Source organism: Pinus tabuliformis, chromosome 5_1 (assembly GCF_031772625.1).
Source record: "Pinus tabuliformis cultivar Carrire ecotype Pingquan chromosome 5_1, CPIR1, whole genome shotgun sequence".
Taxonomy (NCBI): Eukaryota; Viridiplantae; Streptophyta; class Pinopsida; order Pinales; family Pinaceae; genus Pinus; species Pinus tabuliformis.
Genome location: NC_142305.1, coordinates 294,069,850 through 294,084,462, shown reverse-complemented (window position 1 = coordinate 294,084,462; position 14,613 = coordinate 294,069,850). Strand labels below are relative to the sequence as shown.

At 32.8% G+C, this 14,613-nt stretch overlaps 1 protein-coding gene across 1 annotated transcript; it reads right to left on the bottom strand.

The window, feature by feature from the left end:
* Window positions 1–267: 267 nt before the first annotated feature.
* LOC149164506 (uncharacterized) lies at window positions 268–936 on the bottom strand. The gene has a single exon (XM_089429503.1). The coding sequence runs from the start codon at window positions 934–936 to the stop codon at window positions 268–270; it is 669 nt and encodes a 222-aa protein (XP_089285629.1).
* Window positions 937–14,613: the final 13,677 nt, after the last annotated feature.

Here is a 14,613-nt window from a genome sequence, read left to right as displayed (position 1 = left end):
TGTACGGGAGAAAGTAGGTATAGAGGGACCCAGTGTGCATAATACTGAGGGGGGACAAATAACATGTCTGGAAGTGCATAGAGATACACATGGAATGAAAACATATGATATATCGAAATTTAGTAAGGGTGATGAAGAAGTACCCGCATTAGAGGCAACCATCGTCACAACCGCACGAGATCTATTAATACATTGGCATGGGGGGTGAACAGTCTCCATGCAAGCATCATGTGCCGCCAGTTCATTCACCGCTAGAAATTCCTTAGTCTATACAGTTCTCTTGCCGCACGGATCAGCTGTGGGAGTAGCTTCATCTTGTTCAGGCCGGGCCACCGATGCAGAACTAGAAGCTAATAGCAGACAGTCTTTGTATAGATGCCCAATCTTGTGGCACCTCCGACAGCGATAGGGGACACCTTCATAATCTAAAATCTGAACCCTGCATGTATTTCTCCAGTGCAGTTGCATGTTCTCCTCCATCCCCTCTCTGGTGTCTAGGCAGACTAGTATTAGTGCATTGGACATGTTCCCTATGACTATATAAGATTTATCATAGTCCATATATCGACCCAGAGCATTCCCAATTCTCTTAAAAACATCTTTCAACCATAAGTGGAGGGGTAATCCCGGAAGATGCACCCATATAGGACACGCCCCTAAGTGTTCTCGCTGAGGGTCTAAGAGGGGACTCCAGTGCTTGAGCAATACTGGTGCAAATTCAATATGCCATTGCTTATATAAAATCCAGGGTATGAACTTAGGACGTTGAAAACGTAGTGCAAACCAACCACGAGAAAGGGTCACCACAGATGGTAGTTCATTGAGTACATATACCCAAATATCCAATATCCATTGACGCAGACGAGCAGCCGAGTATGCCCTGCCTCGAACACTACCCACCAAAACAGGATCATAAGTATCAAGTACATCACCCATCTAGAGATCGTCGCCAAATGTGAGGGAAATCTTCTTCGTCCCAACCTTTACCCTCTTGTAACACCTTTCTAGGCGACTCGGCCTTCTAGGAGTATGGATATCAGGTGGAGTGGGGGGTGGGGCAGATCCAAAACCCAACTTATTACCCCCAGCCAAGTCCGAGAGAGGAGTGGTGTCCGAAAAATAACCAGAGGTGGGAGGGCTAGAAATCAACGAATGAGGGGTGGAAGATGAGGCAATGGAGGAGGGATGTAAGCATTTCACCGATTCCTGGAAGGATAGTGAGAGACATGTCCCAGGGTAGGGTATAGAAGGTGACTCCGAGGTAGAAGAGGCTGAGGAGGGTTCAAGATAGGATGCGAGGAACTGAAGAGAGATCGGGGAGAGCAGGGCTAAATCCGGATCATGAGGGAAAATGGTCTCATCAGGTATCCTGGAAAACAACTGAGAAGGAGGTAGCATACCGGTCGGTTGGTGCTACTACTAAGTTGTAATAGAGAAGACAGGGTAGTCTGACACCGAATATACTTGTGTTTCACCAGCAAAAGATGGAGGAATCTTCAGAGAAATGTTGGAGGATGAAACCAGCATCTGTGGGGGGGAGACCGTCCAGATGAGGACTGAGTTGAAAGGGTCCTCAGAATAGTCCACAATATCCACCTCCATGCAAACTAACAACCCGTGAGGTAACCGTCCAAGGAAATGTGCCAAGATGACAATTTCCCAAACAGTCAATAATGGTCCCAATGTCGACGTTGTTAATGGGACAGTTAAACGGAAGTGGTGGGAGAGGAAGCCAGAAGGGAAATGCAAGTCAACCCTTGTCACAGGCCGGTGGATAGAGCTCGGAAGGGGCACCAGAACTAGAAATTAGGGTTAGAGGAGTAGCCATCACCAATGCTCGAGATCTCATCCACCCTCGTTATGCTTTGCCTCTAAGTAGTTATTATCATAAATGAAATTTTTGTAATTTATCTTTTTGGATTTAATTATCAAGACCTTAGTCTTGATAGTATTAATAGTCATAAACATTATTGTTTGAGACTTCTGCGATCAGTGCTTTGTGTGTTGTTTTCTTCCGGAGTTCTCGCATCCATGATTTGTTTGTATCAACGTTTCGAGCCCTCCACCGTGGCTCATCATCCGGATAGATCAGTAATCTTGGAGGATTTTAAGCTCCTTGTTGAGGTTGTCATGGCTCCTGGCTAGAATAATGATGTCATCAACATAAAGGAGAAGATTAATGTACCAAAATTGTTAACCATGGAAATGCACCTTCTCTTTAATATAGATTCTTAACCTATAAATAGGACTTGCTACAATACCATGAGCCAATATCATGCTTTATCAATACCATATGCCAAAAAAATCATAATATATATATATATATATATATATATATATAGATATATATATATATATTAAACTTATAACTTTTTAAATTAAATTAAAAAGTAAAAGGCACATAACCACTTTTGAGATAAATCTAAACCCTCTATCCTAAAGGCTATCAAAACATATTTACTTGTGTTTGAATCCCTACTATCCACGTATTAATGACTGATAATTAAACTAAAACTATGGAAATATAATTCCAAAATAGACATTCCTATCTTAATAAATAAAATCTATAGGCTTAATAGTTTTGTAATTTGTAATTTTAATAATAAAATAATTGAAAAAATATATTATCAATTATTATTATTATTATTATTATTATTTTAATAAATTTGTTTTTGCATTGTAGTAACAAATATTTACATCAAATATGCCAATATTAGTGTCTTTGGCTTTCTGCCTTGGAAACCAAACCAAAGACACTAAACAAAAGAGTATAAAATTAACAAAATTAACAAGTGTCCAAGACTAGAAAATGCTTAAAATAATTTCTACTCCACAAGGGGAAAACTAGAAATAAGAGAAAAAAATGAGAAGCCTTATTGAACTTCAAATTTGGAGACAACAAGAAAAAAAAACTAAACAGAGAGTCAAAGAGAAACATGACTATAGCCCCGAGGGCCAGTTGGAATAACAAGAATTGAAATGAAACTGCAAGCCTTCAAGATCATCAGGATGACAATAGTGTATTTAGGTTGATAGGATAGTCCTCAACATTGCATGGTAGATGAATTGGAGAGCTAGGTAGGTAGCCTATCTCAAACCCAGGTAGTCAACCTTCCATGTCAAGCATAAGGTCTCTGAGCTAATCTAGCCTACGTAAGAGAATGACTTGGCACTATCTCCTATCAACTAGAACTTTTTCTAGTAATAGATTAACATGTCGCTAGAAATTAATAATATGTAGATAATGATTTTGGAGGCCTCATGAATTACCTGTATCAAGAATTAAATATGAAATGGAAGCCACGGCATGCCTTTCATGAAAATTTTTTCCCTCCATGAGATAGATTTCCTCCTTAATATCTAGGGGTGTGCTAGCATGGAAGCTATAGACCAAAACGTTTTCTCATAAGCATACACAGGTTCCTCTTGAAGCATCGTGACCACTCCTACCACACTAAAAATACTCTCTTTGATGTGGCATGGACCAAAACTAAGATGAGAGGGGAGTTGCATGAGGTGCCCGTGAAAGAGAGATGCCACAACAATTTTCCAATTAATCTGCATTATCATTGACCTTGATTCTATACACTCTCCATCGAAAAAATCCAACAATGGAAGGGGGAAACTCAATGATAAGGATGGGAGGCAACCCACCCAAGCAACTAGGTCGTAGTCCAAGTGCATGGTGAGTGAATACAAGAGTAGAAGGAAATGATTGGGGAAGATAATCTCAAGCCACCAATAAGGGATGAAGGACACACTAGAGCGTCAACTAATGCCATAGATGCATATATAACAAGGTTTTGAAGGGGCCATGACCTCTCTCTTTGGAAGGTGAGGTCACATAAATGTTCCTCGAATGTATGAAATGCATAGGGGATGGTGACAAGAGGACATGTCAAGTTTCGACCACATTGAAATCACCACATGACACCCCCATCAAGGTTTTTTAAATTAAATTTTAAAAGTCTATATTTATTTTATTTATTAATGATAAAAAATTGTAAAAGTAATTATATTTAAAATAATAAAAGTAAACTATATATGTAATTTTAAAAAATCCTCAATAAAGTATTGCATTTTTAATTGTTTATAATATTAAAAATGAACTATCTATAAAATAAAGTAGCCTAGATCCATCTTGACTCTAGATCTACTAAGCGTCGACAGGCATCAAATCTCTTTTCACTTGAAAAGAGGTTTCCACCTCAAGAGATTTGATCCCTCTCTACGCTTGGTAGATCCAAAGCTAAGATGGATCTAAGATGATTTAATTATTAAGTATAACTAATTGTAACTATAATTATAATTATAATAATTAATTCTATATTTTTATTTTATTTTATTTTTATGTAATTTGATTGAGTCAAAATGTTTTATTAATAATTATAAATATTAATTATTTCATTTTTTTAACTTTTAAATTAATTTCTCTACTTTCGAAAGCATATAAGAAGACTTTGATTCCTCTACTATCTATGATTGATGATGTTGATGGTGCAAATTTGACAAGGTCTTAATTCGATGATGCCACACATGCACTTTTAGTCGTAGAGCTATGCATTCCCACGCATGCATCCAAGGAAGCATTTATAACACCATGAGTTCACATGCATGCATCCAAGGAAGAATTTATAACACCATGCATGCATCCAAAAAGGAATCCCTAAATCCATGTATGCATATATGTGAGATGCATCTAATCGTCAAACACATGTTGAAGTTTTAGGGAATCCATATTGGTTTTGTTCCTTGAACCAAACATGGGATTTGATACCTCTACTTCTGAAAAGGAAGTTTGTACCTCCATATCCAATTGTAGAGAACAATTCCACCTCTAGAAATGTACTTAGTTTGAGATCTGACTATATTTCATGGTTAGCGAGAACTAGGTTGTTATTACTCTATCATCAATAGAGGTTGAGTATAGAGGAGTAGTGAGTGTGGCCATTCAGGCCATTTGGTTGTACACATACAGTAGATGTGCATATAGAGAAGATGTACATATATGAAATATATGTGCATATATATAAGTTATCTATATACAAAATATATGCACATATATAAATGTTGTGCATATATAGAAGATATGCGCATACGAAAGTTATGCATATATGGAGGTTGTCGTATATGCATATTACAAAATTTACGCACTACTTATGTATATGAATAATTTCTATAGAAGTGAATATATGGAAGATATACACATATAAAAAAGTTGCACATATACAGAAGTTGGACATATACAGAAGATATGTGTATATACAGAAGTTGGGCAGAACTTCAGCCTTTGTATAGGGAAACTTCCATATATGTGAGTCTTTTGTATATGTGTAAATCTTTCGTATATGCACAAACAAATATGTGCATATACGGAAATTGTTCATACACAGTTGGTGATTTGAGCAAAAATTATGTATATGCACATATTCCATATATGTGCATCTATTGTATATGTGAAACTTCTATATTTTTTCATATTCATAAGTTACACATATACAAAAGTTGTGTACAACTTCAAATTTCATATATACGTAGCCTCCGTATATGGGCAACTTCCATATAGGCACATATATGAAAGTTGTGTTTATACGAAATATATGTGCATATATGAAAAATTGTGCATAAATCGAAGAAATATGATACAAAATGTGTGAATATATAAAAGTTGTGTGACTTCCGTATATGAAAATATCTTCCATATATGCACTTCTTTCGTATATGTGCATATATTTTTTATATGCACATATCTTGAAGTTGCCTATATACAGTAGATGCACATATACAAAAGATATGTGCATATATGAAATTTTTGTATACAGAAGTTGCGCATATACGAAATTTATGCATATATAGAAACTATGGCATATCTAGAGACTATCATATATGCATATTATGAAAGTTCCACACAAATTCTGCATATATGCATATACGGAAGACATGCACATATATGGAAATTGTACATATAGATAATATATGTGCATATAGGTAACTTACACATATAATATATGGACATATACGTAAGTTGTGCTTATACGAAAGTTATGCATATACGGAAGATATGTGATACAAAATATGTGCATATATAGAAGATATGTGAATTGTGTATATGCACAACTTCCATATAAGTGTAGATTCCCTATATGCGCATCTTCTATTCATGTGCATATATCGTACACATATGGAAGCTACACATATTTTGCATATCTGCAACTTCCATATATGGAAGACTAATATTTAAGATAATGGTGAATCTTGTACAATGCCATATTCCTTCATTGTCATAGAGTCTTGTAGAAATTTCACCTCATATAACACAGTTTGAGAACAAGATAGTATTCCAAGGGTTTTATGATCTCTTTGTTTAAGATCTCCAAGCAGATCTACACCCCTATACTAAAAACTGATAGTTTTCCCCTTGAGATTCTTTAAAATGATTTGAAAATATCCATATTCCCTCTTCATCAACCTTTTGATCAGATCTAAAGGGATCTTGGAATTAATCCTCTTAGCTTGATCCAAATCTAGTGTTCTTAGGAGTAAAAGGATCTAAACACCATAACTTCATAGCCCATGAAGCCCTCGCAGCCCTATCCACACCCATTTCACGAGTAAAAGTATGAAAGAAACAAAGGAATCAATCAACCCTCATGATCAACCATAATTACAAACCTTAGAAAATATATGTGACTGTCGTTAAATATAGTTGTGTATATACGCACTTCCTATGTATAAAACCCACATACATATTTCATTATACTGAATACCAAAATATATTAGCAAGTCAATATAATCCAGAGCAAGAAGCAATATAAAACATATTATCTCATAATGCATATGTGACTAATATGAAGCATATATGTGTATGTACGTGACATTCAAGAAGCAAACCTGTGTAAAAGTATTAAGTTATTGAATCAAATTATCTCTGGAAACACAACACATGTTCTTCATACTTCACTTTCAAAATCACAGATCTCTGCAAACACATTCGGATCATAGCCTCACTGTAACCACGTATGTTGCATTGTTAGCAATTCAAACATTCTGCAACAATCAAATCAATCAAGCATATATTCAATACATCTTCAAATATTTCAGACTTGAGCTTTCTCCTTGCTCTGTGGTGAACAACTATTCCAGATAGATCACACATGAATAAGCCATTACATTGCACAATTAACTCCTTGATCTCCTTCTCCTTATATAGATTTTAGTCTTTCCAATACCACAGGAAAATCCCTTGGTAATGTTGTCGGTATTTTTTGATGGGATCAAATAAACATTATAGTCATAATACTATGGGTGAATACCCTTGTAAAGGCTCCTTCTACTTAATAGGTGGAGTTTTGGTGGATCCATCTTTTCCAGGTCTTTTGATAACAACCTTCTTGTCAATTTTCTTTCTTTGAAGAGAATATATTTGTTGTCTATATGAATCCATTGTCTTGTTCTTGCATTCTTTTGCTACATGTCTAAACTTTTTACATGTGTAACATCTTACATGGCTAGAGAAAGGGGCAAGAGTATCATGATATTTCTTCTATTGCAATCAATAGATTTGTGACCAATCATATTACACGTAAAACAATACCCTTTAAAGAAACTTGAGTAACTGGGAGCTGATGATCTTTGTGTAAATCTACTTCTGCGATTAGATGCAATGTGTCCAAAGTTATGACAAATAAAACATTCAATGTCATTATTTAGAGTGAACGGATTTTTATTTTTAGAGTTAGGAGCAAATTATTTCCTTTGAAAGTTCACTTTTCTTGGTTGTTGGTTTAGTTGACCTTTTGATACTTTACCAAAATTTTCTTTGTTAACTTTAAGATTGCTTACGCAGGCTTGCAAATTGGATTCTCCTTGTATAGTTTCATGAAAGCCAATACCATATTTAATGGAGGGATACCTTTGAATGTTAAGAAGATTATCCAACATCTTAAGCTATCTTGAAATTTCAATTTTTTATCCTTTTTTGCTAATTTACCTTCTAGTATACTTACCTTAACCTCTTTTTCTCCTTTTGTCTTTTCTAATTGAGTTCTCAACTTGATGATCTCCTTTTTAAGTTCATTTTCTTGTTCCTCAAATACTTGAAATACATCCTCATATTGTTTGTTTTACTTTTAAAGTTCAGATTTAAGAGAGATGATCTCTACTTTAAGTCCTTCACAATAGCTTGTTCATGCTTTAAGATCCATGATTATTGCATCTTCTTCAATTTTTGTTGCCTCCTATAACTGGGAGATTTTGTTTTCGAGTTATTTTCTTAATGAAGATACTTCATCGTCTAGTCTCTGACATTGATCTCCTAGTCTTTGACATTGATGTAGCACCACTATGTCTTGTTTTTTGGAGATGACTATTTTTATACTTCTAAATTATTGTTGGACTTAATGGTTATGGAAGTCAGAATGGAAACTATGTGATGATGTAATTATATTTTATTTTATTGAATTAAGAAATAAGTTGTTTGGAAATATTCCATAAATAACACTAGAGTATTAGAAGACTTCTTACCAACACAACAAGAGAGAAATTTGTGCTTTATATAAAAATAAAAGAATATTTTTCAAAAAAAAAACAAAGAAAAAAAAAAAGGCCTAGGCAAAAGGTAGGAATACCTTAAAGCAATACACTGCTAAAAATCTACTGGGAAGAATCTATAGAATACACCACTACAAATCAAAGAGGTTGTTTATTCCTAAATGAAATAAGGTCTTAGCTCAAGGAGAACTATTAGAGCTATTTTTTTGTTGGTTGGAATGTGCTCTATTTCCTAAATATTCCCCAAGCATTTTGTTAAGGTTAGGAATTATTTCTATTCTATTTCGTATGGGATTGGAAACTATATGCCCCCTTGGAAACTGTAAGTGAGTTAAATACATTGAATAATAGTTGTTTAGTTAGAGAAAAAGGAGTCTTGGTAATAAACAATGATACCAAATTGTAATCTTCCTTTTCCAATTGAATTTATACCACTTGTAGATTTCCTTGTGTGGAACATATTTAATCCGTGTGTGGTCTAGAAATAGAGATGGATTGGATTATTAACTGTTACAGGAATAATACAATGTCACTCGTTATCATGTTCTAATTTTTAATTTCAAAATTACAACTTCAATTTTTTTTTTGGTACAATTTGGTGTTATCACGTCAGATTGTTCAACATTCAACAAATCCATCAATTGACAGACATAAAAATAAGTCTGTCAGGGTTTCCATCGTCCATATTGGCGGTGGAGGTATCCAAGTTCAAGGGATATCCATCATCCATATTGGTGGTGGAGGTATCCAAGTTCAAGGGATATCCATCATAGTGATAGTTCAAGTGATAAAGTTGACTCTCAGATATTTGGATAAAATTTTGTAAGTTAGACATGAACATATCTAGTGTGGATCCAACCAAAGGTTTATTAGGGTGAACTAGATCTTGATAAAATTTCATATCCAAAACATAATTCATCTAGGGTATACCTCATTTCAAGTCTCAAAAAGGAAAGGATTTTTAATTTTATTCCCAAAAGGCTATCGAGGCCAAAACATACCTGGGCCTCACCAAAATGTGCACATTGTAGGTGAGATCAATTATGGGATTTTCAAATCTATGAGTCATGTTTAGATCTCTCATTTAAGAAGAATATATCAAGAAATTTTTTTCACTAGGAAGACATATTGATTACAAGACACATCCAGATTAAGGAGATATATTTAGTTGGAAAGTAATCTAGTCATTGACAAAGTGGAGACCATCTAAATTGTCTATATCTTTAGATCACATAAAAGTCTAAACGAGTTATTGAGGACTCCAACCTTGTCACCAAAACAACACCATTTCGAACCTTGGATCCCAAATACAATGAAATATTAATAACCAAAACATATTAAATTTTAATAATAAAATAATTTTATATAAATTTTAGGTAAAATATATCAAATATATTTTTTATTTCCATCTTAAACATATTTTGTAAAAGGTAATAAAGTAATTAAAGGTAAAAAAAAAATATATAAATAAATAAATAAATAAAAAATATCACTTAAAGTGCTTTCTTGATTACAATACGAAAGAGATGTGTAATTCCATTAATATTAAATATAGATTCAACATGTGACACCTAAAATAATATTAATAAAAAAATAATATTTTCAAAATTCAAGTGTAATAAAATATTTGAAGATCCACACTATATATATAAGACAATTGAAAGTACAATGTTTCTTAAAGTTAAAACATTTTGATAATTCATTTCATGATTAACATGAAGATGGAAAATGATGTGTATGTATGCAACACATCTCTCTTATTTTTGTAAGTTAGATATGAACATATCTAGTGTGGACCCATCCAAAGGTTTATTAGGGTGAACTAGATCTTGATAAAATTTCATATCCAAAACATAATTCATCTAGGTTAGACCTCATTTCAAGTCTCAACAAGGAAAGGATTTTTGAGTTTATTCCCAAAAGCCTATCGAGGCCGAGCCTCACCAAAATGTGCACATTGTAGGTGAGATTGATTACGGGATTTTCGAATCTATGAGTCATATTTAGATCTCTCATTTAAGAAGAATATATCAAGAAATTTTTTCACTAGGAAAATATATCGATTACAAGACACATCCAAATTAAGGAGATATATTTAGTTGTAAGGTAATCCAGTCATTGACAAAGTGGAGACCATCCGAATTGTCTATATCTTCGAATCATATAAAATCCTAAATGAATTATCGATGACTCCAACCCCAAAACAACACCATTTATACCCTTGGATCCCAAACACAATGAAATATTAATAACCAAAACATATTAAATTTTAATATAAATAAAATCATTTATATAAATTTTAGGTAAAATATATCAAATATACTTTTTATTTCCATCTTAAATATATTTTGTAAAGGGTAATAAAGTAATTAAAAGTTAAAAAAAATATCACTTAAAGTGCTTTCGAGATTACAATAGGAAAGAGGTGTAATTTCATTAATACTAAATATTGATTGAACATGTGATATCTAAAATAATATTAAAAAAAAATAATGTTTTCAAAATAAAATTATAATAAAATATTTGATCCACACTATATATATATATATATATATATATATATATATATATATATATATATATATATATATATATATATATATATATATATATATATATATATATATATATATATATGACAATTGAAAGTAAAATGTTACTTAAAGTTAAAACATTTTTGATAATTCCTTTCATGAAGATGGAAAATGATGTGTATGTATGCAGCACATCTCTTTTATTTTTGTAATTATCATGCTTATCTTTTATTTTTGTAATTATCATGCTTTTACAAGGATAAAATCTATGAAAGTACAACCTATTTTTATATAGAAAAGGTTTTAAGGTAGAAACAAAATTGTGTCTTAGACCTCACGTTTTTTGGATAAGGTTTCCAGTGCAAGAATTTAATTGGGCGTTAGTCTACAGTCATTGGGAATTAAGCTTATGGGAGCGACTAGGGGGTATCGTTGCCTTGCCTTATCATGGGAGAAACTAGGAGTCCATATCATTAAAATTTCAAATTAACTCAAGGGTTGGGCACTTGGAGTGGTTTGCATCTATTGAAAACTTGAAAAGTTGCAAAATTTTGAAAAACTTGAAAAATTGTTTGCATCTCCAATATTTGATACCTTTTGTTGCTCAATTCTAGATAGATCCAAAGCTAATCTCTCTTGGAAATTCCCTTTGACACTTGGACTGTGTGCTAAAGTATTCTAACAAATCATTCTTGGATTTTAGATAAAATTGACCAAAAAAGTTATTTAAATTGTGTTAACCATAAGAAATTTTTTTTTTCAATTGTATTATATAATATAAACATAGATTTTGATTGTTTTTCTTTAACTATATATAATATATACATATTTGACATTGGAATACATGTTAATATTGTTTAACCCTACATATTGAAAAATTTTATTTATGAAATACGTTAAATTTTTTTATTATTAATATTTTAAATGCAACATATTAATTTTATATTGAAAATTTGAATAAACTACACATCCACCTATCATTATTTTTGTAAGTAAACCTTTTTACTTTCAATTTCTTTTTTTTTACATTAAAATATTTTATTATTTTTCTAAACAAAGATGAGTATAAATAGATAAAATCTTCACCTATTCCCAACCAAAAAATCAGGAAATACATCCTTGAATTTTAGATCCATCAAGATTTCATGATACCCCTAGACATAACATCTTAGTAACCAGAACCAGGTAGTAGAGCGGCACTTGATACTTGACATAAGTGTATAACTACAACAGAGTCACCAGTGCTATCTAAACAAAATTACGAAACATAGGACTTAGACACCAGATTCTTTCCATCTCATGCACAGGAGAAAACTGACTGACCATTATTACAAAACATATAACACTACAATACAGATTTTTCATCTTGAGACCATAGGAGTTCAGTTGTAAGTCAACGAGGGATATGAGTTGCTCTCATTAACAGGTTGGTTTAAATTAATGGGAGTAGTCTAACGAGGCAAAGGAATTGCCCGGACAGCCAAAATTGGTCGGAATCCGGGCAAAAACATTTCAAAAAATCTTGTAGAGACAGTGTTTGAAGCGCATTTTTGATGGTGGAAATGGATTCAACACCATCAAAAACATCTAGAACACTTAAAATTTTTAAGTTTAACAACTATAACTTGGATTTACAAAAATCCTTGCCGGATTTTATCTAAATATAACCAGAATTTCTATAACTTTCCGAGCAACTCCTCCGCCTCGCTAGACTACGCAAAATCAATGTATCTCTTCACGTTAACTTCCTGATGGTTGTCCCAATCCACTTGAGTATCGCTTGTCAGCTTTAGATCCATTACCATGTTCCTTAAAGCATCCACTTCCTCCAATAAGCGATAAAAATTAATTTAAAGAGCCAGTAGTTTATCTGAGAGCTTGATGTGAGAATGGGACATCTGGCATAATTTAACTTGCAACGCATGATCTTCCTAGTGAAGAGAATCATGAGAATCGAGACAATGAACCCAAAAAGATTCATCTGAAGAGGACCCAAAATCAAAGGCATTTTTTAATGTTTTAATATTGTAGTCGTCTAGACTCTAAATTAAGGGAGGAGGCAAATGAATTAGGGCACTGGAAACACTTTCCCCAATTGAGATTAGGGAAGGGAATCGATTTACCATGGAAATTAAAAGGGAAACATAAACCAGACTAACCCAATTATCTAAATCAAAATTCCACCTTACAGAATGATGTGTTCTTTAGTTCCTAATTACAGACCAATGCCCAATACGAAAGTCAGAGTCCCAGGGATAGGAAATAATTCCCAAAATATGACAACTAAAAAACTGGATATAGAGACACCTTTATCAAGATAGATATGCAACAGTCTGAGATGAGGTTTAACCAACCCCCCTCCCCCTAAGACAAAATTTACCTCCGAACCAGAAAGTATCGAGCGCCAGAAGTCCCACGAACTGAAATGCCTTTCCCACTTGAATACAAAGGAGAAGAGAGACAAGAGACAAAATTGAAGCTCTTCCCAAAGCTTCCACCAAAGAGAACACCTTGACACCACATCTGAGAATTACAGATTAGTCAAAACCTGATGATCCAGATCTTGGAATGAAGGCACTCTTAGAGGAAGGAAATATGAAATGAATGCTCTGGAGGAGATTTGATCCCTCTCGACACTTGATAGATCTAGAGTTAAGATGGATCTAGGTTGGTTTCAGTCGTGTGCGAACAAAGAAAATTTAACGAACATATGATTCATTTTATCAATAATATGTAAATTCATCTAATATTAATATAATCATTTTAAATATGCTAAATATGTCTTAGATTAATCTAGCCATTTTAATTTCAAATTTTCTTAATAACCTCAATTTGTTGAGATGATAAATATTGTCAATAACTTTAATGATGAAACACAATGAAATACAATTTTTCAATGTAAAGTGGCAATGTTATAGTGTTGAATGATAGAAAATGTGAATAATAATAATATAGCCAATTACACATAGTCTTCATTGTGATTTATCTCAAACTATTTTCTTCTATTATTCTTATTGTCACTCTTGTTATTTTTGTCATCTTTTGATATCGATTATATGAAAACGATAGGTTAAATCATAAGCCATTTAAATCTTTAGCTCAAGCTATAGTACTAAACATCATACCTTGTCTCTCTTTTTGTCCAATATTAATAAGTTAAATTACTATAACACAAAAACCAATGTACATTGCCTATATTGTTTTGTGCTTACATTTAAATTAATGCACAATTTAATCCAATCACTTTAAAATTAATGTACGATCATACATCTAATTACATTAAATCAGAAATCAACATCTACACTGAAATCATTGCATCTAATGCAAACAATCAAATAAGATTAGAAAACAATATTTACACTAAAATCAATACATCTAATGCATGCAATCAAATAGGATTAGAAATCAACATTTTCACTCAAATCAATGTATCTGGTGCAGGTAACAAAATAGGATTATAAACCAACATCTACACTGAAATCAATGCATCTAATGCAAGTAAGAAAATAGGATTAAAAACCGACAAGTA